The sequence below is a fragment of the Neophocaena asiaeorientalis genome, unplaced genomic scaffold (genome assembly GCF_003031525.2).
Source record: "Neophocaena asiaeorientalis asiaeorientalis breed wild unplaced genomic scaffold, Neophocaena_asiaeorientalis_V1.1 scaffold332, whole genome shotgun sequence".
In the NCBI taxonomy this organism is placed as follows: domain Eukaryota; kingdom Metazoa; phylum Chordata; class Mammalia; order Artiodactyla; family Phocoenidae; genus Neophocaena; species Neophocaena asiaeorientalis.
In genome coordinates, this window is record NW_020173111.1 from 1,684,130 (window position 1) to 1,708,406 (window position 24,277).

A 24,277-nucleotide genomic window follows, 5' to 3' on the forward strand; every position below is an offset into this window, starting at 1 on the left:
CCCACAACAGTGAAAGGCCCCCGTCCCGAAAAAAAAAAAAAAAAAAAAAAAAGATACTGTTAAAAGATCCTAAAAAGACATGACAAGCAAAAGGAAGGTGTGAAACTTGACTGGGTTATGGGGGAGGAAGGTGTCTTTTAAAGAGCTGTTTTGGGGATCCCTGGGGAAATGGAATGTGGACAGAGGTGAAGGACGTCATGGAGTCAGCAGTCACCTTCTTTAGTGTGATGATGATAGCATGAGCCTTTTCTCTCACAGGTGAAGGGTTATAACAGTGCTGCAAAAAAGAATGCAGGCAAACCTCTTTTTACTGTGATTGCAGATACAGCATTTTTTTTACAAATTGAAGGTTTGTGACAACCCTGTGTTGTCAGATGATAGCATTTTGTAGCAGAAACTATTTTTTAACTTTTTAAGTTGAAGTATCGTTGATTTACAATGTTGCATTAATTTCTGCTTACGGCAAAGGGATTCAGATATATATAGATCTATAGATATATATTCTTTTTTAAAATACTCTTTCCATTATGGTTTGTCATAGGACATTGAATACAGTAGGACTTTGTTGTGTATCCATCCTATATATAAAAGCTTACATCTGCTAACCCCAACTTCCCACTCCATTCCTCCACCGACCCCCTCCCCCTTGGCAACCACCTGTCTGTTCTCTATATCTGTGAGTCTGTTTCTGTTTCATAGATAAGTTCATTTGTGTCATATTTTAGATTCCACATATAAGTGACATCGTATGGTATTTGTCTTTCTCTATCTGACTTACTTCACTTAGTATGATAAGGAAAGTATTTTTAAATTAAGGTATATACATTGCTTTTTTAGATATAATGCTATTACACACTTAGATTACAGTATAGTACAACTTTGATATGCACTGGGAAAATCAAAAAATTTGTGTGACTCTCTTTATTGCAATCTTGGCTTTATGGAGGTGATCTGGATCCGAACCTGCAAATATCTCCAAGGTCTGCCTATAAAAAAGAAAAGGAGGGAGAGAAACAAAAGCAGCAAAGTGTCATCAGTGTGTGACCTCAGGGACGGGTGTGCTGGTGCCCACCATGCTGTTCCATTCAGCTTTTTGGAAGGTCTGAAATGCTTTCACAATAAAAAGGGAGAAAGGGAGAAGAGGAGAGGAAGGCAGAGTTGGTAAGTCTGGTCTCTCAGGGTCCCTCCAGGTTTTGGAGTCGGGGACCCCATGTTAGTTTGCTAGGGATACCAGGACCAAATGTCACAGACCGGGTGGCAACACACATTCATTCTCCCAGTTCCGAAGGCTGGAGGTGCAACAGTCAGCAGGGCTGGTTTCTTCTGAGGCCTCTCTCCGTGGCTCGTAGATGACCCTTCCTCTGGGCATGTGCCCCGGGGCTCTGTGTATCTCTCCTCCTAGAAGGACACCAGTCACATTGGATTAGGGCCACCCTAAGGGCCTCCTGTTAACTTCATCTCCAAACACAGTCACATTCATGTGTAGAAGTTAGGGCTTCAACGTATGAATTCTGGAGGGACACAATTCTTCCTAGAACATTCCTTAAGTGCTACTGAGTCCAAGCTCGTACCGCTCACTGCACGACAGGCCAATAAATCAAGAGGCATGGGTTTCCCTGGTGGCGCAGTGGTTGAGAGTCCGCCTGCTGATGCAGGGAACACGGGTTCGTGCCCCGGCCCGGGAAGATCCCACATGCCGCAGAGCGGCTGGGCCCGTGAGCCATGGCCACTGAGCCTGCGCGTCCGGAGCCTGTGCTCTGCAACGGGAGAGGCCACAACAGTGAGAGGCCCGCGTACCGAAAAAAAAAAAAAGGCAAGTTGTTGGGGCAAGGAATAGTGACTTTATTCGGAAAGCCAGCTGACCGAGAAGATGGTGGACTAGTGTCCCAAAGAACCATCTTACCCAACATAGAATTCAGGCTTCTTTTGTTCTAAAGCAGTGGGGGCGGGTGTTTGGTTGTTGTAGACTTCGTGTTGTCAGAATCCTTTGTTCTTGCAGCTGTCCAGGTAGGTCAGGTCATGATGTTCCTGGAACCCTCCAACAAGACAAATGTTATTCTCTGTTCTGCAACTTTTTTTTTTTTTCTTTTTTTGCGGTACGCGGTCATCTCACTGTTGTGGCCTCTCCCGTTGCGGAGCACAGGCTCCGGACGCGCAGGCTCAGCGGCCATGGCTCACGGGCCCAGCCGCTCCGCGGCATGTGGGATCTTCCCGGACCGGGGCACGAACCCGTGTGCCCTGCATCGGCAGGCGGACTCTCAACCACTGCGCCACCAGGGAAGTCCTGTTCTGCAAATTTTATCTCTATATGCATGGAAAAGTGTTAGCCCTTTAAAGGTCAGAGCCCTCAGAATGGGCTATCCTGTGTATTTCAGGCTCTAGGCAACATTCTTAACTTGTAGCAAAAGCAATAGAGTACAAAGGTTCAAGTAAAAGAAACAGAACCAATGTGGAGCTAGGTTCCTTCTTTCCTATTGCATAAGGCTATCTTGAACTTCATCCCATACTCCACAGGGGCACATATCAGCCTTATCAGCCAATTCTGCTTCCCCTTCTCGCAGAGGCCGAGGCTGAGCTCCGGGCGGGAGGAGGAAGGGAGGAGAGCTCTTCCTCCCCCTTGAACACAGCACCAAGCTTCTCCTCCATTCCTTATTGCCTCTTCCACCACCCCACTGCATCCCTGCACAACACATGCACACACAACACAGGCACACACACATACCTACAACCAGCTGCCCAGCCAACTGCTCAGGGCAAAGTCACATACTGATGTACTGGGGGTGAGGGCTGCCAAGTGACCTGTGAGAAGGCTCCTCCCTACCCTGGGTGCAGCATCACAGACCTCTTCCTAGAGCCCCAGAATCCTTTCTCCTTTCCTGAGGGGGTGGGCCCCGGACCTCTAGCTGCCTTCACTCACAGGACCCCGAGGTGGTCCTTCCCCCAGGCTGTCACTCCATCAAAATATTTACTATAGAAAATGTGGGAAATATTCAAAGTTTTAAAAAGCAATAACTTACTTTTACCTATAATTAGGTAAAAGACTCTAGAGGCCTTAAAAATATGTTTATGCTTTGACCCAGTAATTCTGCTCTCAGGTTTCTATGGAAACCCATAGTCAAAAATGCAGGAAACACTTTTTCAAAAAACTTTCTTTTACTGAAGTATAGCTGATGTACAATGTTGTGTTAGTTTCAGGTATACAGCAAAGTAATTCAGTTATACTTATATACATATATATTTTTTCTCAGGTTCTTTTCCATTATACGTTATTACAAGATGTTGAATATAGTTCCCTGTGCTAGACAGTAGGTCCTTGTTGTTTATCTACTTTATATAAGGAAACACTTTTTGCCTGAAGATGTTCCTTTTGTTGTTATTCACAATGATGTGTAACCCAGTGTGTGCCTCCCTGGTGCCCCAACTTCTTGAATTATGTAGAAACACCCTGTTTTTTAATTTTCAAATACAAAGTCCCCAGCCCCCCCCCCACCAAGGCACCTCTTGTTGGGGGAGCTCACAGTCCCCCAGGCCACCCCCCTTTGCCCGCATTTCTTTCTTCTGAAGCCTCCATCTCTTCTCAGGGAACCCAGTTTTTCATTCCTGCAAAGATTGCTGCCTGAGACTTTTGTGAACTGCAGATTTTGACTGAGGGTCTGGGGTGGTGGACGAGAATTACAGGGCACGCAGCAAAGGCAGCACCTTAAAGTTGAATATTTGCTACCTCTGTCCACAAGCCCAGTGGCCATTCACCACTTTCTCACCCTAAGCCTCAGTGTAGCAGCTGGGCTGTATCCTGACTTCCGTGGGCTGACTTTCCAGCTTCCGCTGAAGGACCCTGTCTCAGAAGCCCCTCCCCCTCCACCCTTTCTCCTTCTGTTTCACCTTCTCCTTTCAGACCTTGTGGGGTGGGTGCGAGGCAGCAAAGCATGTTCCAAAATCAAAAAGGCAAATCTCTGATGTGAATTATGCCCCTCCCCTGCTATATGAAATCCACTGAGGTTATTTGTGTTTGTTTGTTTTAAATACTCATCTTCCCCTTTTGATAGAAAAAAAGGAAAAGAAAAGAAAAAGCAACCCAAAGGTTAAACATAGGGGCTGGCCACTTAGGTATATTATATGTTGAATGAATATATATGTCCACTTAGTGGATTTTTGTGCAGCCTTTGAAATGATGCTTACAAGGGGCTTGTGATATTTGAGGAAAACGGTTAAAAGGGGAAAAAAAGGCACAAAATAAACATGATCACAACATATAGAATATGCAAAGAAAAAGGCTGTAAAGAAAGACACCTATTTTTTAAGCTGTGCTGTTTCTTACATATCATATTGTATACTTACTCCTTTGTGAGTATGACACGCTTTTTCATTTGTTCAATTAAAAAAATGCTAGCATATTAACACTGATTGTCTGCAAGTGTGAGATTACAGATTTCACTGTTGCAAATAGCCATGCAGTACTTTCATAACTGGTGGGTAAATCAGATTATTTTAGAAATTTATCTAAGCTTCAAGGATGATAATAGACCATGGAATGTCATTAAGTGAAGGGAGCTTATCTTGTCCCTCAGGTATTTTTGTTGTTGTTAATTTCTTTTTCTTTAATTAATTAATTAATTTTTGGCTGCATTGGGTCTTCGTTGCTGCACGCGGGCTTTCTCTGGTTGCGGTGAGCGGGGGCTACTCTTCGTTGAGGTGCACATGCTTCTCATTGCTGTGGCTTCTCTTGTTGCAGAGCGTGGGCTCTAGGCACGTGGGCTTCAGTAGTTGTGGCCCGCGGGTTCTAGAGCGCAGGCTCAGTAGTTGTGGTGCACGGGCTTAGTTGCTCCACGGCATGTGGGATCTTCCCCGACCAGGAATCAAACCCGTGTCCCCTGCATTGGCAGGTGAATTCTTAACCACTGGCCACCAGGTAAGTCCCTGTCCCTCAGTTTTTAGATGGGGAAACTGAAGTCTCAGAGAGACAACCAAGTATTTATTGAATCAGGCAGAAGGAAATCGCTGATCACTCGGCTGGGCCAACCACCTTCGAGGCGCTGCCGCAGTTCCCACACTGCTGAGGCAGTGAGTGGCGGTGTCACTCGCTCCAGGTCATTTGTTAAGGTACCCTGTGAACGTCTGCCATTCCAGAGCTCATGTAAGCCTCCCAACAGCCCTGCACGGTTGGCCCTGGTGTTAAACGGCTGTTGGCTCTCAGAAAAGTGAGGAGTTGGGGAGGACGCGGCGGTCAAGGCCGGCACGCTGTCCCCTTCCTGAGGACTGCTTGGGCGCCAGCGCACGTAGCCGGGCTCCGCCTGCCCTGCTGAGTAATCATTTCCCAGCGGGTACAGCTGAGTCACGGTCCCCTGCGGCTTTTCGCTGAGTCACGGTCCCGAGATGTTTTCGCTGAGTCACGGTTCCAGCTGCTCCCGGTTTAATCTCTCTGGGCAAAATCCCCGCTGCCGGGCGGGCGGAGGTGGTCACTCCTTGGATCCCGCACGTCCCCACGGACAGCGGAGTCCAGCAAGGCGAACCCTCCTCGCCTCCTCCCTTCCCCTCCTCCCCAGCCTGCTGTCCTCGCCTCATCCCTGTTTTAGGGAACTAACATTTCTTGGCGGCCAGGCGCAGTGCTGGAGGCTTCACACTGCAGATTGCAGAGTCCAGTGGGGTGGGCGTGATGATCCTCTTTAGGAGATGGGGATCTAGTCAAAGGCAGGGTCGTCTGGGAAACAGCCAGTCCGGAGCATCCCCAAACGACAAAGTCATGAAACAGAGGCTGCAGAGGGCAAAGAAGCAGGACGACTAAATGCAATGCAGCATCTGGGTTAGAACCTGGACTGAGGGAAAGGGCTATAAAGGACCTTTGAGGGCAATTGGTGAGATTTGCATATAGGCTTTATATAATGATTTGTATAAAAGTCAAATTTCCTGATGTTTATACTTGTGCTGCAGGTTACGAGAGACAGTCTTCCAGATATAATACATACTAAATGAGCCAGGAAATTTTTATTTTAAATAAATATATATTATATGGGGACTTCCCTGGCAGTCCAACGGTTAAGACTCTGCAGTAACGCAGGGGACATGGGTTCCATCCCTGGTCAAGGAACTAAGATCCTGCACACCGTGTAGTGTGGCCAAATAAAATTTAAACATTTTTAATTAAAAAATAACGAATAAATAAATATATATTATATGAAAAAGAGTATGTATATATATAAAAAATCAAGAGAGAGACAGGATAAATGATAAATGTGACCAAATGCTAACCCAACAACTGGTGAATCTAGGTGAAAACACAGGAATTCTCTGTATTATTCCTGCAACTTCTGCATATTTGGAATTATTTCAAAGATTACTTTTTTGAGAAAAAAATAAAGATGAGGAATCTGATATTCAAAACTCCCAACTGAGAGCAAGGTTTGTCAGATGTTAGTGACCCCACCCTACTCAGAACCATCCAGAGACTTCTAGATAGGAAGAAGGCTCTGGGGGATCCTGAAAGGGGAACTGGATGCCCCTTTCTGACCAAACAACGCCTAACACTCATTACAGGCTTCCTGTGCCAGGCCCGGCTCTGAGCTTCCCACAGATATTAAACTGATTTAATCCTCACCACATCCCCTTGAGCTGATGCAATTATGTCTCCTCGTTTTGTCAGACAAGGAAATAAAAGCTTAGTGGGGTTGAAGTATACACATGAGGTAAGTCATGAATCCCAGATTTGACGGCAGTCCTTTTGCTTAGGGTTCATTGTTTTGACCAGTCTACACTACCTACAAGTGCTGTGATCAGATTGAACCAGGTCCAACCAGGTCTTGGAGCCATAGTCAGGCTCCATATTGGCCAAGCTCTCCAGCCGTCTAAGCTCCCAAACACTGGACTGCTGCCTGGTCTCGCCATAGGTCTTCAGCCCCTGGACCTGTGCTAATGGAGGCTAGGCAGTGTTGGAGAAAGGTACTGGTCCTTCTCCATCCCTCACTGCCTTAGGCCCAGCTCAGTGTTGTAGAACTTCAGCATGCTTTAGAGCCAGACACACCTGGCCTCAAGTCCTAGGTGAGCTGTGTGACCATCGGCAGGAGATTTAACCCTGCTAAGCTTCATTCATTTAATACATACCGATTTCTTGCCTTGTGCCAGGCTCTGGGCATAGAAGTGACACGGTCCTTACTGTCTTCAAGGAGCTCATGGTCAGGATGGGGGCAACTGGGACACAGGAACCTCTGTGGGGGGACCCCATAAGGCGAAGGGGAGAACATCAGCAAAGTCTGGGCTGAGTTACAGCTTTATGGAGATGTAACTGACATGCAATAAACTCTACATATTTAAAGTATGCAAACTGATGAATTTTGACATATGTATACCATGAAACCATCTCCACAATCAAGATAATGAGCTTATCCATCATTCCCAAAAGTTTCCTCATGGTCCTTCGTAATCCCCCCCTCCAATGGGATAACCACTGATCTGATTATATTAGTTTGCATTTCCTGAAACTTTATATAGTTCTATATACATTTCATATGTAATTTATATAAATGGAATTATACAGTAAGTACCCTTTTGCGGGGGGCCTGGCTTCTCTTACTCAGCATAATCATTTTGAGACTCATTCATGTTGTGTGGGTCAATGGTTCATTCCATTTCTTCGCTGAGTAACCAGAGTATGTTCATAGCACAATTTGTTTATCCATTCACCTGTTGATGGGTTGTTTCCAGTTTGAGACTTTTGCAAATAAAGCCACTGTGATCATTCATGTACAAGTGTGAACATACGTTTTCATTTCTTGTAGGCAAATATGTACCTAGGAGTGGAATCACTGGGGTGTACGGTAGGTGTATGTTTAGCCTCTTAAGAAGTTGCCAGACCGTTTTCCAAAGTGGCTGTACTGTAAGGGAGGAAAAAACCTTTTTCCTCTACCCTCCTAGGTTCCCAGCTGGGGACCCTGGAAATTAAGCCGATGAAAGATAAATTAGGGACTTCCCTGGTGGCGCAGTGGTTAAGACTCCGAGCTCCTAATGCAGGGTTCGATCGTTGGTCAGGGAACTAGATCCCACACGCATGCCACAGCTAAGAGTTCGCGTGCTACAACTAAGGAGTCACGTGCTGCAACTAAGGAGCTGGTGAGCCGCAACTAAGACCTGGTGCAACCAAATTAATTAATTAATTAATTTTTAAAAAGATAAATTAATAAGAGAGAAGCAGAGTGTATTAACCCACGCAGCGTACATCCACATGGGAGGAACACAGTGCTGAGTAACTCAAAAGAGTGGTCAGAACTGGGGCTTATGTAGCATCTTAGAATAAATGTGTAGACAGGTGACAAGAAAAAGGAAAAAGAGTTTAGGCTTTGGGGGGCAGCAAGCTGGGGGAGGGTAAATATATGGGGGAAACTAATGGAAGATAAGGGTTAATCTGGTAAGGTGTGCTATGCCGATTCCTCTGAGTGCCATCCCTGGGCTAAGAGTCTGGAGTTGTCCAAGCCTGCTTTGAAGCAAGTAAGGGGGAAAGCAGAGAATGGTTTGCTGGGATTTGCTCTTTCTCAGTTGTCTTCAACTCAAAATAACCCTCATACCAAAGTGGTAGTTTGGGGGGTGTCACACTCTGGCCTCCTGCGCGTACCATTTTACGTTCCCACCAGCAGTAAATGAGTGTTCTCGTTGCTCTGCATTCTCAGCAGCAGGAAGAACCAGCTTTTAATTTTAGCCATTAGGATAGGTGTGTAGTGATGTCTCATACCAGTTTTAATTTGCATTTCCCTAACCTATGAACTTGAATATCTTTTCACGTGTTTAGTTAGCATTCACATATCTTCTCTGGTAAATTGTTTTTAAAAATTCACTTATTTGCCTTCTTATTATTGAATCATATCGGTTCTTTACATATTCTACAGACAAGTCCTTTGTTAGATATATTTTTGCAAATATTTTCTTCTAGTCTCTGACGCCTCTTTTCTTGGTCACAGTGTCTTTGAAGGGGCAAAAGTCTTAACTTTTAATTAAGTCCCACTGGTTTTTTTTTTCTTTAATATTTTGTGCTTTTTCTTTTGTTTTTTTTTTGGTTGTATTTGAGAAATCTTTGCCAAATCTAAGGTAAGATTTTCCTTTATGATTTATTCTATATGTTTTGTAGGTTTAGCTATTTCATGGAGGCCTATAATCTGTTTCTGGGCTGAGTCTTGAAAGGTGACCAGCCCAGCAAAGGGACAGGAGAGAGCATTCTAGGCAAGAGGGACCAGAGGCGTGAGAGCCTTGGTAGTTCAGGGGGAGGTAGGTATTCCTGAGACTGGCACACAGGGTGTGACGGAGCAAGAAGGGTGGGATCCCTCCCACTGGAGACATGGCCGAGGGCTCGGAGTGCCAGGCTAAAGAGTTTGCACTTTATCTCAAGGGCCATGTGGAGCTAGCCATGCGTACTGACCAGAGGAGTGGTGCCAGCACTTCAGTTGCCTTCTCAGCAAAATCAGGGGCAGGAGAAGGAGTACAGGAGATAAGGAATGAAAAGGTGTTCCATCAGGGCCAGGGCCCCCCGCTTCTCCTGCATTTTTGTGGATGAGGGCACCCAGCCCTCCCAGGAAGGTCATGATAAGCAACCCCTATCAAATGCTAACATTGGGGCTTTCCTGGTGGCACAGAGGTTGAGAGTCCGCCTGACGATGCAGGGGACACGGGTTCGTGCCCCGGTCCGGGAGGATCCCACATGCCACGGAGCGGCTGGGCCCGTGAGCCGTGGCCGCTGAGCCTGCGCGTCCGGAGCCTGTGCTCCGCAACGGGAGAGGCCACAACAGTGAGAGGCCCGCGTACCGCAAAAAAAAAAAAAAAAAAAAAAAACTACCATTTACTGAGGACCACATCTGTTGCTTTACCAATATTTATTTTTCCTCATTTCTTTTAACTTCTAAGAATCTTAAAGATGTTATCAATTTTGAGAGATTCTTCTCTCATCTAAACTAGCTATGCACAATTTTGTCTGGAAAAAACCAAACACTAGGTGAACAGAGAAAACTTCACCCAGCTGGACCAAGCCATGTAGGAATATACAAAACACACCTACACTCAAACCTCAAACATCTACCTAATACCTCAGTTCACCACATGTGTTATGCTACACACCCTTCCGTGTCTGGCTTTTAACTTTCATTCGATTTCATATAACCCTCCATCTGTGAAAAAAGTGAGAGGCCCGCTGACCAAAAAAAAAAAAAAAAAAAAAAAAGCTATCATTTCCTGGTGACCGTCTTACTGCTTTGGGGAGCTCTTTTTTTTCCCTCTCTCTTTTTTACTTTATTTGTGTTAAGGTACAGTTAATTTACAACGTTGTGTTAGTTTCAAGTGGACAAAGTGATTCAGTTATACACATATAACATGGGGAGCTCTTTTATTAGGAATGTTCATCTTTTGTCTGTTACACGTGGAGCAAACGTTTTTCTCCCATTCTCCTGGTGGGGTTTCAACCTTCTTTATGAGGTCTCTCACAACCCTGAAAGATTCAGCGTTTTACAGTCCAGACTGAGGATGGTTTTCACGACTTGGGCTCGTCTGCCTTGCGGAGAGGAAGGCTGTGGTCCATTTAGGCTGCACGTCACCACTGCGCTCCCCATGCCACCCCCCGCCCCACACCCGCTGGGTCAAGGTCCGTGTGGGGCATGGGTGCGGTCAGGACACCCTGAGTGACCCTGTTTACCCAGGCGGGGGTCCACCGATTCCCCTGGAATACCGGTCCAGCTGAAGCTAGAGGCCACCCACCCCTCAACCCCGTGTTCCCCCAGCCTCAGCGGGGGCCTCGCCTCTGTTTTTCACTTTGGAGCCTCGGGAGCTGCAGCCCCGACCCCTCCCTGCGGTCCAAACCACTTCTGTTTTCCAGGCAGGCGGGCGGGCGGCGCCTTCGGAACGCTGAGTCTCCGTTTCCACGTTGCCCTCGCGCCAGCTGCGTTTCTGCTGTGTCATGGTTGGGAGGGGGGACTGGCGGAGACAGGAAAGGCAGATTTTGCTGAGTCACCAGCTGCTTCCTCAGCCTCCAACGGGGCGCTTGGTGAAAGGGCAGCTTTCACAGCTGGCAGGAGGAAGTGAAACTTCTAGAAAAGGGTAGAAGCTTCCCACTCAAGTGTTTGCACAGCGTTGGCAAAGCCCCGTCCCATACATCTCAAAATGGATTTGTCCAAGACTGAGCCGCTGAGGTCCCCCACCGCGGTAAACTGACAATTCCATCCTCCCACTTGGCTGAACCAAAATCTTTGGAGTTATCCTTGACTTCTCCTCTTTCTCACATCACGTTTCCTGTTCTTCGGACATTCTTGGTAGTGCTGCCTTTAAAATATGAATGTCCTAGGCCACTTCTCTCCCCGTCCTTTCCAAGCCACCATCATCTCTCCCTGGATTTGTGCAGTAGATAACCTTCTGCCCATGTCCTGTGTCACCCATAGCAACCAGTGATTGATCCCAGGAAACCCCAAGTGAGACCCCAGCACTCCTCCCCTCCAAGCCCTGCAGTCTCCCCTACTCGCAGAAGGTCCTTGCAAGGGCCTGCAGGCCCTACAGGCTCTGTTCGCATCTCTTCTGCTCCCATCTCTGCTGCAGCCACACTGGCCTCCACGCTGCTGCCTGTCCCTGCCGGGTCTGTGCCACCAGGGGCCTCGGCTGTGCCTTTTCCCTGCGGCCCCCAAACAACGTCTCACCCCTGACATCTCCCAGCCTGTATGGCCCACCCTGACCTGACTGTGATTTAGCATCACGATCGCTGAGTCCTTCTCACGCTTCATGTCTCTCTGACTTCTCCTGCCAGGTCTCTTCTGCCTCCAGCCTGGGAAAGTTCTCTACTTTTAAGGGCTCCTGTGACTAGACTGGGCCCACCCAGAGACTAGAGGGTGATCTCCCTACTTTGAGGTCTGTAACCTTAATTACATCTGCAAAGTATGACCCTATTCGATGGTAATAGAACATATTCACAGGTTGCAGGGATTAGGCAAGGACATCTTTTGGGGGACCATGATTCTGTCCACCACAGATAAATGCCCACCTCCTGGGTGCGGGGAGGATGAAACGTGGCCATACTTGGGAGAATGCTTGGCTCAGAGCAGACCCCAGTGTTTCTTTCCGATTTCCACTCACATTTGTCTCTGGTGCCCCCTGCCCCCTTTCTGGATCATTTCCCCAGGCCCAGACTTCGTTAGGACCCTGAGCACCCACATTCTGTCACGGTGGGCTTCTAGCCTCTTCAGCTTCGTACCTCCAGCACACATACATAACTGGCCCGTTTCAGCTGCTCAAGCATTTGACTCTGAAAGGAAATCCCAGAGAGAGGGTGGTGGGTTCTCTGATGCAATAAAGCTGTAACGCTGGGAAATGGCAGGAAGGGTCTCTCTATCCATCCCTGTCCTGCTTCCCGAAGCTGTCGTGGCAGATACCACAAACACAGTGGTTTGAAACAACACAGATAGATTCTCTGGAGTTCCGGAGGTCAGAAGTCCTGAAATGGGTGGGCAAGGCTGCATTCCTTCTGGAGTTCTAGGGGAGAATCTACTTCCTCGCCTTTTCTAGCTTTTGGAGTGTGCCTGCTTTCCTTGGCTCGTGGCCCCTAACTCCATCTTCAAAGTTAGCAGCACAGCATCTTCCAATCTCTCTGTGTCCTGCTTCCCTTATCACATCACCTTCCATACCTGTAACCCTCCAGCCTCCCTTTTATAAGGACTTTTCTGATCACATTAGGCCCATGAGGATAATGTAGGATAGTCTCTCCATTTTAAGATCCTTAATTTAATCCAATCTGCAAAAACCGTTTTGCCATGTAAGGTAACATATGTGGGGGTTCTGGGATTAGGATGTGAACCTCAGCCTACCACAGGAGGAGAAAGAATACCATTTACATCGTTCCAGTTGCTTGAGGACAGGGAAGGGGTAAGTCAGGAAGCTGAATCAGCACGGAGAAGGGCCACAAGCTCAACACTGGGACAGACGAGACACTAGATCAACTCTTACCCGGCCTCCTTTGCCCTGGGGTCGTCTGGGACGGAGGGATGGTCTCTTCTTACCAAGTCAGGGGCTCCCAGGGAAGAAGCTGGAATGAGTAGCAAACCCGGACTGGGATCCAGGAAGTCTGGGTCACTGAAGGCTCTGTGTCCTACGGGGCACAGCCTGGGGAAGTCACTCCCCTCTTGGGTGCTCTGCTCTCCCATGTTAAGTACGAAGATGTCAGATCACACGAGCTTTACCTTCTGGGGTTTCTGAACAGACAGGCTGATGGGAAGCATTCAGACCTTCACACGCTTATCCTCTAAACTCCTGGAGGATAGACTAGCCCCCCTGTAAGAAGGCATGTGGTGTGGGGGTCAGGAGTATGGGCTGTGGCTTCAAAGTGCCATGGTTTGAATCCTGGCTCTGTTATCACTAGCTGTGTGACTTGGGAAAACTACTTAACCTCTCTGTGCCTTAATATTTACATGGACAAAACGCAGATGAAAATGACAGAGCTGTTGCCAGGATTAAATGCAATCTTGCACGTAAAGGTTCTACACATAGTAAGTGTTCAATAAAGTTTGGCTCAGATCGCAATTTGTAATTGTAGCCTGGTTCCAGCCCTCCCTGGCAGCCTAGCAATATTATCATGTTTACCAGAAAGAGATCTTGTGGTAACTATTTAGTTATTCATTCATTCAATGTTGTCTGCTACTTGCCAGGCATGGCTCCAGTCTCTGGAGATTTCACAAAACAAAGCAAAGCCCCTGCCCTCCTGGAGCTCACATTCTAATGGGGGCAACTGTTTCTAACAGTTCTTGCAACTCTTTTTTGAAATCTTTTAGCAGCTCCAGTTCTAGGTCTGACCTCTGTGAATCTTGTGAACCAGTAAATGCCACCCTCTGTAGAATGGGCCTTTCGAGGACAACCTCGGAGATGACTTCTGGGCTGTAGTGGGATAGCCATGTTCCTTCGGGTGGTCTCCCCCTCCACTGTATTCTGGGAGACGACACTGCACCTTAAATTTTGAAATCTTTGTGCCACACTGCTTGAGTTCAAACCCTTAACCTCTCTGCCTCAGCTTCCTCATTTGTAAAACGGGGACAATAACGGTACCAACTTTATGGAGGTGTTATGAGGATTTAATCAGTTAATACACGCGTTCAGTACAGAGTCTGGCGCACAGTAAGTGCTCAGTGAACATTAGCTGTTAGTATTGCTATCACTGTTCATTGAAGCAGAAGGTGGGTATATAATTTATACCAAGAGCTGAACTCCTTGGCCTATAGCCCTTCTATCTAGGAGGCTCAGCAACCCCCGGGTCACTGGATTGATTTGGTGACTGAAATTCAGGTCAGTGACCCTGGAAGAGTGTGGATCATGGGCCAGAGCTCTGACTTTGGACTGGATGGACTGGACACACTGACCTCCCATACCTGCCTGGTTCTTCCAGACTTCCTCCAAACATTGGAGACTCCTATAGGGGTACAGCTGGGAAGGAATGCCTCAGCCACCGTAGTCCCCCAGTTGGGGAATCCGTGCTTGACGGGCGGTCCTCAGGCCTGTACTCACATTCCTTCATAAATGGGGCACTTGCTACCCTGTTTACAAACAACATCCTTGTAACGAGTCAAAATTACCTTTTTTGTTTGTTTAATCTGGAATCCAGTATTGCAGCATTGGGAAGGGGCTTTAGGAATCATCCTCGCTGTTTGTTTTGTCATCTGGGCTCACCCAGTGACATACTTATCCCCAGTCCTAAGGGATCAATCACCTGCATAATTCATTCCATAGTGGATCAGAGAGCCAGCTCCGTTCCAGGCCTGGTGCGGGCACTGAGGATGAGGTGAATCGGACCTGATGAGTCCTGGAAGCGCGCCCTGCTCAGGTAAGCAGGGAGGTGGTCTGGATGACCAGCATTGCTGTCCAGTTGGGTACCAAGTGCTAAGAAGGCCTGGAGGAGGCAGGCAGCAACCTGGACTCACCCTGGGGCTTGGGTCCCGTCTTCCTGCTTTATGTGTGACCTTGGGCATGCCACTTCATTCCCCAGCCTCAGTTTCACTGTCTGTAAAATGGTAGTGATCTACCCCACAGGGTAACTGGAGGGATGAACCATGAAAACAGTTCGGTCTCTAGCACGTAGTAGGTTCTCAAGAAAAAAAAAAAAGGCCCTAAGTGGACATTTAAAGGGTGTATGAGGAGGCAGGCTGCCAGCTGAGGGACCCGGGAGGAGGTGATACTTAGGGAGTAGGCTGGGGAGGGGAAGCGGGGAACTGCAGGCAGGCTCTGGGGTCGGAGAGTCCCTGATGTTGCCACCCCCCCACACACACCTCCTGCTCTGAGAAGCACTGCCTCCCAGCCCTCTGGAACCATTCAGATCCCTGGAGCGTTCAAGTCCCATCACTGGGTGGGAGGCTCTGGAGGTGGCAGGATCACACAGCTGCTCAGATTTCCAGAAGTTGTTGGTTTTTTTTTTTTTTTCTTTTCACGTCCTGTTTTAAATAGCTTTGTTTTCCAAGGGTCATATGACCGCGCCTACTCCACCCCCGCAGGCCAGGGGCGGGCGGGGCGCCGGCCCTCGCGGGTGTCGCAATGTCGGGCCAGTAAGTGTGGATCGGCTGTCTGTCGGCGGCCACGTGACCCGCCCCGGGGATAAATAGACGGCGCGGTCTGGGCTTTGCACAGTCGCCCTCCGGCCTCCACGAGCCCGTCCCGAGACGTCGGAGCCAGCACCGGACCCCGCACCAGCACCACCGCAGGATGGAGCGCCCGCAGCCCGACAGGCAAGCGCGGGGCGAGGGACCGGCCTCTCCCGGGAGGGGCAGCCCCTGCCCCTGCCCCTGCTCTCCTGCCCCAGCTCTCCTGCCCCTGCCCCTGCTCTCCTGCCGAGCTGCCGAGACTCAGCCGGGAAGCAGGAAGCGACCTCGCTGGGCGGCCGGTCTCTTGGGCTTTGGTATAAGGAGGAGCGGGGTTCCAGTCCCGCCCGGTGGGGTAGTCGGAGCGATGAAAGATGAATTACATGCCTGGCTCCGGGTGGGTGACCCGATGGGAGTGTTGCCGTGGGATCCAACTTTGTTTTTGGCTTTGGACTTGTGTGTGCTTGGAGGTGGCCGTGTGCTGAATCCGAGATCCTGGGGGCTGTCCAAGGCTGGCTGTGAGTGCCTGCTTTTCTCACTAGAGCCCCCTCTTGGCCGCATCCACCTCTCACTACCTGTTGAATGCAGGAGCAGGACATCACCGTGGCTTCTGTGTCCCCATTTACTGATGAGAATGGCACAGCTGGGGGAGGCAGCAAGGCCAAGGTTCCCTGGCTAGCTGGGATGTGAACCTTGGTTTGTCCCCCTCCAAGTCTGGCTCCTTTCCTTCTCCCAAGAATTTGATCAGCACATACAGAAGAGGGGATGATGTTTCTGGAAGAGGTGTGGGAGAGAAAGGAGAAATGACCCTTTTCTCGGGAGGCGGATGCAGACATACGGCAGAAATACTCGCCGAAAGGGACTTTTTCTTGAGTAAAGCTGAATTGACTTAGCCTTTTTAACTCAAACACATCTGTGATGAGCAAAACATGATGAGGGGTCATGAGATTTGTATCTGAGCCCAACAAAGTTAATGAATTAAATCTTGGGTCTGAAAGCCAATCAAAGCACTTACACAGCTGAATGTGAACGTGCATCCTGCCAACTGCTGCCTCTCCCGGGGTTGTGCTACTGCCTCCTCTCCTCCACTGAGAATAACTGGTACCAGGACTTCCCTCTCGGTTTGTTACATAGTATCTTAATGACTGAAAAGTGTGGATGGGGCTGCAACTTAAGGCAGTTGGGAGCGTGGCTGTTTATTAAGTGGGAGGCTGGATTTCTGCAGAGAAGCCTGATCAAAGCTGACATCTCTTTAAGTCTTGCCGACAGGCGGGGGTACCCTCAGAAGCTCAATGTTGGGAGGAACTCTGCTCAGAGCCCCCCACCTTGTTCACGTCCCTCCCTTTCTCTGTAGTATGCCCCAGGATTTGTCAGAGGCCCTGAAGGAGGCCACCAAGGAGGTGCACACCGTGGCGGAGAACGCCCAGTTCATGAAGAACTTTCAGAAGGGCGAGGTGACCCGAGAAGGCTTTAAGGTATGTGGCCTGGTGGTACCAGCCCTGGCAGAGGGAATGTTGGGTGTGGGTGCTCCCAAGGCTCAGGGCAGTGGTTTAAGTGGGGGTGGGGACCAGGGATGCTGAGGGGCCAGATGGGCATATTCAAGGGAATCTTTTTACAGATCGTGACTTTGAGGCTCAGAGAGGGGAGGTGACTTACCCAAGGTCACACAGCAGATTCACAGCCTGCTATGTGGTGTTGTGGAGGGGCTGGGGCAGTACTACCATCAGCTGACCACCTAGGCTCTGCTTGGCATTTTACTTAATTTCTAATTAGTGCCTCAGTCTTGATAAGGAAGATGAGGAAGGGAAGGCTCAGAGAGACTAAGTAATTACCAGAAGGTCACACAGCCAGTAGGTAAATGGGGAAGGCCAAAATGGAACCAAGGCTGGTTTCGTTTCAGAGCTTATGCTTCTGATCTAGTTCTCTCATCTGCCTCTGAAGGCAAGGGGGAATGTGGGTTCGAGCCCGAGCGCATCCATTTCCTAATAGTAAGACTAAGGACACCTCATCTGTCCTCCCTAAGGTACCTTTTTCTCATCCATGAAATGAGATTTTTCAACAGCAGGGTTTTCTTTCCTTCTTCATTTTTTTTGTCTGTGCTGCATGGCATGCGGGATCTTAGTTCCCCGACCAGGGATCGAACCCGTGCCCCCTGCAGTGGAAGCTCAGAGTCCTAACCGCTGGATTGCCAGGGAATTCCCTGCAGGGTTTTCTTAAGTGCCCGTTGTATGTGAGGCACAGGTTTTGCTATTTCCCAGTACAACTGTGAAATTCATACAAATAGAAGGAAAGCATGTGGCAAAGAACCAGGCAGGTGCTGGGTGTGAGGAAAGGCTCGTTCCGGTTGAGCTGTGGGGCTGGGGAGCTGTAGCCCTCCACTCCTGACACCCCTGCCTTTTGCTTTCGGGAGCTCTCCCACTTCCAACATGAGAGGTGCTTCAGTGAAGGGAGATTTAAGGTGCAGCTCTAATGGGTTGGGGCCCTGGGCTATGCCCTTGCTCCCTTGTCCTCCTCCGCCCAAAAAAAAAAAAAAAAAAAGGCTGACATACAGTTGCTGAAATGAGGCTGGGGCAGAGGCAGTGGGGACGTGGCTGCTGGAGTATCCCAACCCCAGCCACTGTAGACTTTGGGTCTTTCTTCTCAGCCACTGAGTTCAAAGGCAGCACAAAGGTCCGCGAGAGGATCCAGTGCTCACTCGGATTATGCTGATGGAGGTAGCATTTTTTTTATCACCATGGCCTCTGACTCAAGGGCTAAGTGCCCGGCTGCACCTAGTGCTTTACCTGTGTCATCCTGCTGGACCTGCACACCAGCCCATTACTGTGTGGTTGGATTACCCCTCTTTGCAGGGAAGGGAACCGAGGCTTGTGCAGAGCCACTCAGACCTCACATCGCCCAGAGAGGGCGAGTGGCTTATCCATGGTCACACAGCTGAGGACTGGCTGAGCCGGGTTAGAACCAGGCCGGTCAGAGTCGAAGGCCCAGGCTGTTCTGTACCAGGCTGCTTGGCTTTCTGCCCCGGTGAGAAATGGTGCTGCCGTGAACGTTTATGGCTCAGAAATCATCTGGAAACCTCCACCAGAGCACTTATCTTTTGTCCTCTTTCAAACTCAAACTAGAGAATTAATGTGTAACAGGAGTTCCCCTAACCGAGGAGCACTGGCCCTGTCCCCCAGCTCAGCTTCCAGAGGGGTCCTTTGGGGAGGAGAACCATGCCCTGTAGATGGTCATCGAGAGGTCAAAGGCCGGAGGTGCCTGGCATCTCCTATAAGTACTTTCATTCACGTACGTTTTCCAGAGCCAGGATGGCCCCCCTAGCCATGCCTGGGCTTGGCTCCATTTCCATTTCTTACTAGCTGTGTGACCTCCATGTCACATACTCTTCTCTGGGCCTTAGTTTCCTTTTCTGTAAAATGGGCATAGCTATGCCTTTGTTGGATTTTTCCAAGGATGAAGTGAGGCTGCGTGTTTTATGCAGTGTGATAAAAGGGTTTTAGGCCCAGACAGCGCATGATCGAATTTCTCTCTTGTGACACTCCCTCTGGCTGCTGTGTGGAGGAGATCGGAGGGGCTGGCAGGAGGTGGGGGCCCGGCCCGGGGAGGTGACGAGGGTCCCTCTGAAGGCAGTAGTGTGAAGGGGCTGGATGGGGAGCTCTTATACCGACCTGCTCGCTCTGGTTTCAGCTGGTAATGGCATCTCTGTACCACATCTATGTGGCCCTGGAGGAGGAGATCGAACACAACAAGGAGAACCCGGTCTACACTCCCCTCTACTTCCCGGAAGAGCTGCACCGAAGGGGCGCCCTCGAGCAGGACATGGCCTTCTGGTACGGGTCCCGCTGGCAGGAGGCCATCCCCTACACGCAGGCCACCAGGCGCTACGTGCAGCGACTCCAAGAGGTGGGGCGCGCCGAGCCTGAGCTGCTGGTGGCCCACACCTACACCCGCTACCTGGGTGACCTGTCCGGGGGCCAGGTCCTCAAGAAGATCGCTCAGAAGGCCCTGGACCTGCCCAGCTCCGGAGAGGGCCTGGCCTTCTTCACTTTCCCCAACATCGCCAGTGCCACCAAGTTCAAGCAGCTGTACCGCTCCCGTATGAACACTCTGGAGATGACCCCCGAGGTCAAGAAGAGGGTCCTCGATGAGGCCAAGGCTGCCTTCCTTCTCAACATCCAGGTGAGGGTCTGGCCGCCCTGTGTGGCCGCCGTGTCCCCCAGCTGCTCCTCCAGGGACATTTTACGCAGAGCAGGGGAGGTGGGGGCCGAGGGTCACGGTTAGGGACAGGGGCTCGGGGGCCAGGGTTCCAGTTCTGCCACTTACTGGCTGGATGATGTTGGACAGATCCCTTAATCGCTTTGTACTTCAGTTTCCTTGTCTGTAAAATGGGGAAATGACATTATCTCGTAAGAGTTGTGAGGTTTAAGCGAATTTAAATCAATCAGGTCCTAATAGCACGGCCTGGCATGGCATCACCTGTCTAATATTAGCTATGGTTATTGTGGGTTGCAAGCATCACCATTGTGGCACTCTGTGGCAGTCCTCTGTGACAACATACAAGTTGCCTGTGCATTTGTGTGTAGCCAGGTTGGCACTGCAGGGGTTACGGGTGCTGTAGACGTGGCCTCCGCCTCCTGGGCCTCAGCTCAGCCAGGGAGGCTGGGTGTGTCTTTCTATAAGTGTCTCAAATCTAGGGGAAGGTGAGCTTCAAGTGAGGCCTTTCCTTGAAGGATGACTTCTTGGGCAGGGCTGGGGGTGGGTGTGTTCCCAGGGTGGGTGAGGTTTCTTCTAATCTGGATGTTTGAGAATCCCATCGCTCTCCCCGCACCTGGAGGCCCCATGGGGACTGGGGCTCCCAGCTTATGCTCTCCCTGGCTCTTTATTCCCAGCCTGGGACCCCAGAAGAGCCTTGTCCGAGCACTCCTTAATGGAGCAATGCCCCTTCCTTGCATTCCCCTAAAAAACAACATCATCACCCACAAAACCTGGTCAGTCCTCCAAGAAAATCTGTCCTTCAGAGAGGTGGTATAGAAAGAACAGGAGCTTTGGAGCCAGAGCCCCATGGGAGAGTTGGCTTGTACTGCCTGACCTCTGGGATAGCCTCGGCCCCAGGCACTGAATCTCTGGGAGCTGCAGTTTTCTCATCTGTAAACCCTGGCTAATGAATACCATGGAGCACACTTAGCAGGGGCGAATCTCACCAAGAGAATGGAGTGCCTGCTAGGGTACCGCTCGTGACATCAGTTGCAGAGCGATGCAACATAAGGGCGTGAGTGGCCACGGTGAACTCTGAATTCACGGTGGCTATTGCTGGGGAGTATTTGGGGAGGAGCAGGCAGGCGGGTCAGATGGACTTGTGACATCTTATCTCTTAAGCTGGGTGAAAGGTCCATGGATGATCAGTATCTTTTCCTGTGATTTTGGTATGTCCTCATGTTTCACAACCACACACCTCAAACCTCCCTTCAGCTGGCCGGTCCCCACCTCTCACAGAGTCATGTGTCTTTTGTCTTGCAGCTGTTTGAGGAGTTGCAAGAACTGCTGGCTCAGGACGCCAAGGACCAGAGCCCCTCGCAGGCACCAGGCCTTCGCAGGCGGGCTGGCAGCAGGGCGCAAGGTGAGGGCTTCCAGGGGGCGGCATTTGGAGGGAGTATGGCGCAGCTCTCTGGCTCCAGCACCTGTTGACTCTTCTGTCTCCTCAATGTTTTAAATGCGAAGTCAGGCGTGGGCAGAGGGCGTGGGGCCAGCCTTCAGCGGGTGACTGCAGCCACGTGGGTGACCCCTCCACGCCTCGGTCTCCCCAGTTCTAGAATCAGGGAGGTTGGGCTCGTTCTAGGTCACTGGCTCGAAAGGAAGACTTGCACACCAAGGACCCTCAGAAGTCACGGCAAAGCCCTCTCCCCTCTTAATTGAGGTTCCTTTGGGGACCTTTTAATGGTTCCCACGCAGAGACGCCCTGACATGGGGCAGGGAGCCCAGAACAGCTGCTAGCTCTTCCCCTGCCATGGACGCGGGGAAGACACGTAACCTCGGGGTCGTGTCTCGTGTCAGTCCCTCCCTCACACTTCTCAGACAGCTCTCGATGGGGTGGCTGTGCTGAGAGAACATCTGGGAAACTTCCAAAAGCACCGGAGTGCTCCACCAAATGTCCCCTGACACCCCTGTGGGTGGCAGTGTGGCTTTGGGAGTTGGGGGAGGGGAGGGGTGAGGCTCAGCCACCTGCTTGGCAGGTCACCTCAGGACTTTGCTCCCGGGGCCGCCCTCGCCCGCCTGCCCTGCGGCTTTCTCATGTGTGCTAGGCCCACGTCGACCCCTCTGTTGGCGGGATTGAGCCCGGGAACGTTGGAATGTGGCCAGTCCTGGTGGGATTGGCTACCTGGTGGGGGTGAGGGGACTTGGCCCTAACGCACTGGTTCTCAAAGTGTGGTTCCCTGGGTATCCTTGGAGGGTACTTCCTCACAATGTAGCCGAAAATGGAAGACTGGAGAGCTTGGAGAAGTAGTAAGCTCCCTGTCTTCGGAGGTATGTAAGCAGTGGCCGGAGAGCTACTGGTTTGCGTTGAGCGGGACTGTACTAGACCCTGCTGAGGCCCCTCTGCTTTGTCTTTCTGTGATGTCAGACGGGCCCACCTCTGTCCTCCTGGTGTTGACACTGTCCCTTTTCTCTTTCAGACTCTGCTCCCACGGAGGCGTCCAGGGGGAAGCCCCAGCTCAGCATCCTCTCCCAGGTGCCGCTCATGCGATGGGTCCTCATGTTCAGCTTTCTGGTGGCAACGGTTGCTGTGGGGCTTTACACCTTGTGAATGTAAGCATGCTGGCTCCTGGCCGTGAACTCTTTTTGGAGCGGGACAGCCTCTTGGCCGACTTCCCTCCCTTGGGCGTGGCGGGTGGGAGCAGCTGTTGGGGTCCCTGCCGTCTCCCTGCGTCCCTCTCTCTCTGGAAGAAAGGAGTCTGCGGCATCTCCCCCAACCATAAAGCACGTCCAGCCAATGACCTGAACTTTAGAGTGGGACGAGGGGTCCTGCCCAGCCCTGAGGGCACCCTCCCCACCCCGTTCCTGCAGTAGAGCCCAAAAGATGTAGCCAGAAGTGACCGCTGTCGTGAACCTCCAAATGCCCTGGGTCCCCGGTCTCCCTGTTGACATGCTGTGACCGCCTGCCCCCTGGGCTGTGGCAATTTTTGTATAAATATGCAAAGATGTTGTGTCTCGTGTTTCCGTCTTGTTTTTGTTGGAGCCACTTTTCGTTCCTGACTCGGCCTGAGCTGCGGTATTTTGTTGTGTTCTGTTTTGTTTTTATAACAGGGTTGGGGTGGGAGGGAGGGGTTTAACAGCACTGTGGCCTTGGTCGATAACTTTTATGTGAAATAATAAACTACATGGCTTAATAGTAACCTGAAGTGTTTTTCTTGGGTTCTGTTACCTTTGGGGAGCTGACTTGTCCTCACTTGTTTCTTGAAAGCCTGGTGGGGAGAAGGGGTGAAGGTGGGGATGACAGGAGCTGGTTTGGGATGTTGTGCTCTGCTCTGAGGATGGGGGGGGGGTGACCTTTAAGCAGTCGGTGGGCAGATCTTTGTGGTGAACGCTGCTTGATGCAAGACTCAGCCTTACTGAGGATGGGATTCCCTGTTAGGCTGAAATGAGCAGATTCTGGGGTAAAATTTGTGTCCTGTACAGTGAACCCTAGGGACTGGAGTATGATCCCTGGTTCAAATCCCTGCTACTCCATTTTGTAGCTCTGCCTTTGGGGTTAGTTATTAACCTTTTTGGGGCCCAGTTCTGTCACTTTTAACATGAATACATGAGACCCAGCTCATCTGTTTTGAGAAGCAAATGAGATGCATATAAAATACCAACAGTGTATAATACCATTATGAAACAAGGGAGATCAGTGTTTTGTGATTCTTGCTAATCATCTCACCCATGATATCATCTCATTTGATCCTCAGAGAAAAGCTGTGAGGAGTGTTAACGCTCTCTGAGGGTCAGGAAGGATTTAAACCCGGTCCGGCCAGTTCTAAACCCAAGTCTTTTCCACTCTCCGAAGTCCCGAAAGCCACTGAAATGGTAGAAATGCAGCCTCCCAGTCTGGGAGAGTGAAAGCCCTTGGCTGGAGGTTTATTTAGCAAAGCAGGGGACAAGGCTTTTCCTTATACGACTCCTATGTGACTGAGGATTGGGTGCCAGGAGACCTCTCCCTAGTTCTGGCTTTGTCACCAAGTCTGGAACCTTGGTTAAGTCACTTCAAGTCTCCTTGAAACTAACAGTACACCTGCCTCCTACAGCTATTAGGAGGGTCCAGTGGCCTCCAAACCCCAGTCTGTGGATGGTGGCATCACAACACCCGCGTATCCTGGGCCCCACCCGGAGAGGTTCTGATTCTGGAGATCTGGGACAGGACTCCGGAATCGCTGTTTATGAAAAGCTTTGGCGCAGTGGTTAAGAATCTGCCTGCCAATGCAGGGGACACGGGTTCGAGCCCTGGTCGGGGAAGACCCCACATGCTATGGAGCAATTAAGTCCGTGCGCCACAATTACCGAGCCTGCACTCTAGAGCCCGCGAGCCACAACTACTGAAGCCCACGCGCCTAGAGCCCGTGCTCCACAACAAAGAGTAGCCCCCTCAATGAGAAGCCGGTGCACGGCAACGAAGAGTAGCCCCCGCTCGCCGCAACTAGAGAAAGACCGCACACAGCACCGAAGGCCCGACGCAGCCAAAA

General features: G+C 50.3%; 1 protein-coding gene across 1 annotated transcript; it reads left to right on the plus strand.

Annotated features, from left to right (window-relative positions):
- Positions 1–15,559: 15,559 nt before the first annotated feature.
- Positions 15,560–22,771, plus strand: HMOX1 (heme oxygenase 1). Its single transcript, XM_024743504.1, has 5 exons — positions 15,560–15,710; positions 16,918–17,038; positions 19,248–19,739; positions 21,078–21,177; positions 22,232–22,771. Exons 1-5 carry the CDS (start codon positions 15,688–15,690, stop codon positions 22,360–22,362), a joined length of 867 nt encoding a protein of 288 aa, XP_024599272.1. The 5' UTR covers positions 15,560–15,687; the 3' UTR covers positions 22,363–22,771.
- Positions 22,772–24,277: the final 1,506 nt, after the last annotated feature.

Coding starts and splice junctions, on each gene's coding strand:
- HMOX1 (XM_024743504.1), top strand. CDS start 15,688: ATGGAGCGCCCGCAGCCCGACAG. Junction 19,740..21,077: donor CCTTCCTTCTCAACATCCAG/GTGAGGGTCTGG, acceptor TTTGTCTTGCAG/CTGTTTGAGGAGTTGCAAGA. Junction 21,178..22,231: donor GGCTGGCAGCAGGGCGCAAG/GTGAGGGCTTCC, acceptor TTTCTCTTTCAG/ACTCTGCTCCCACGGAGGCG.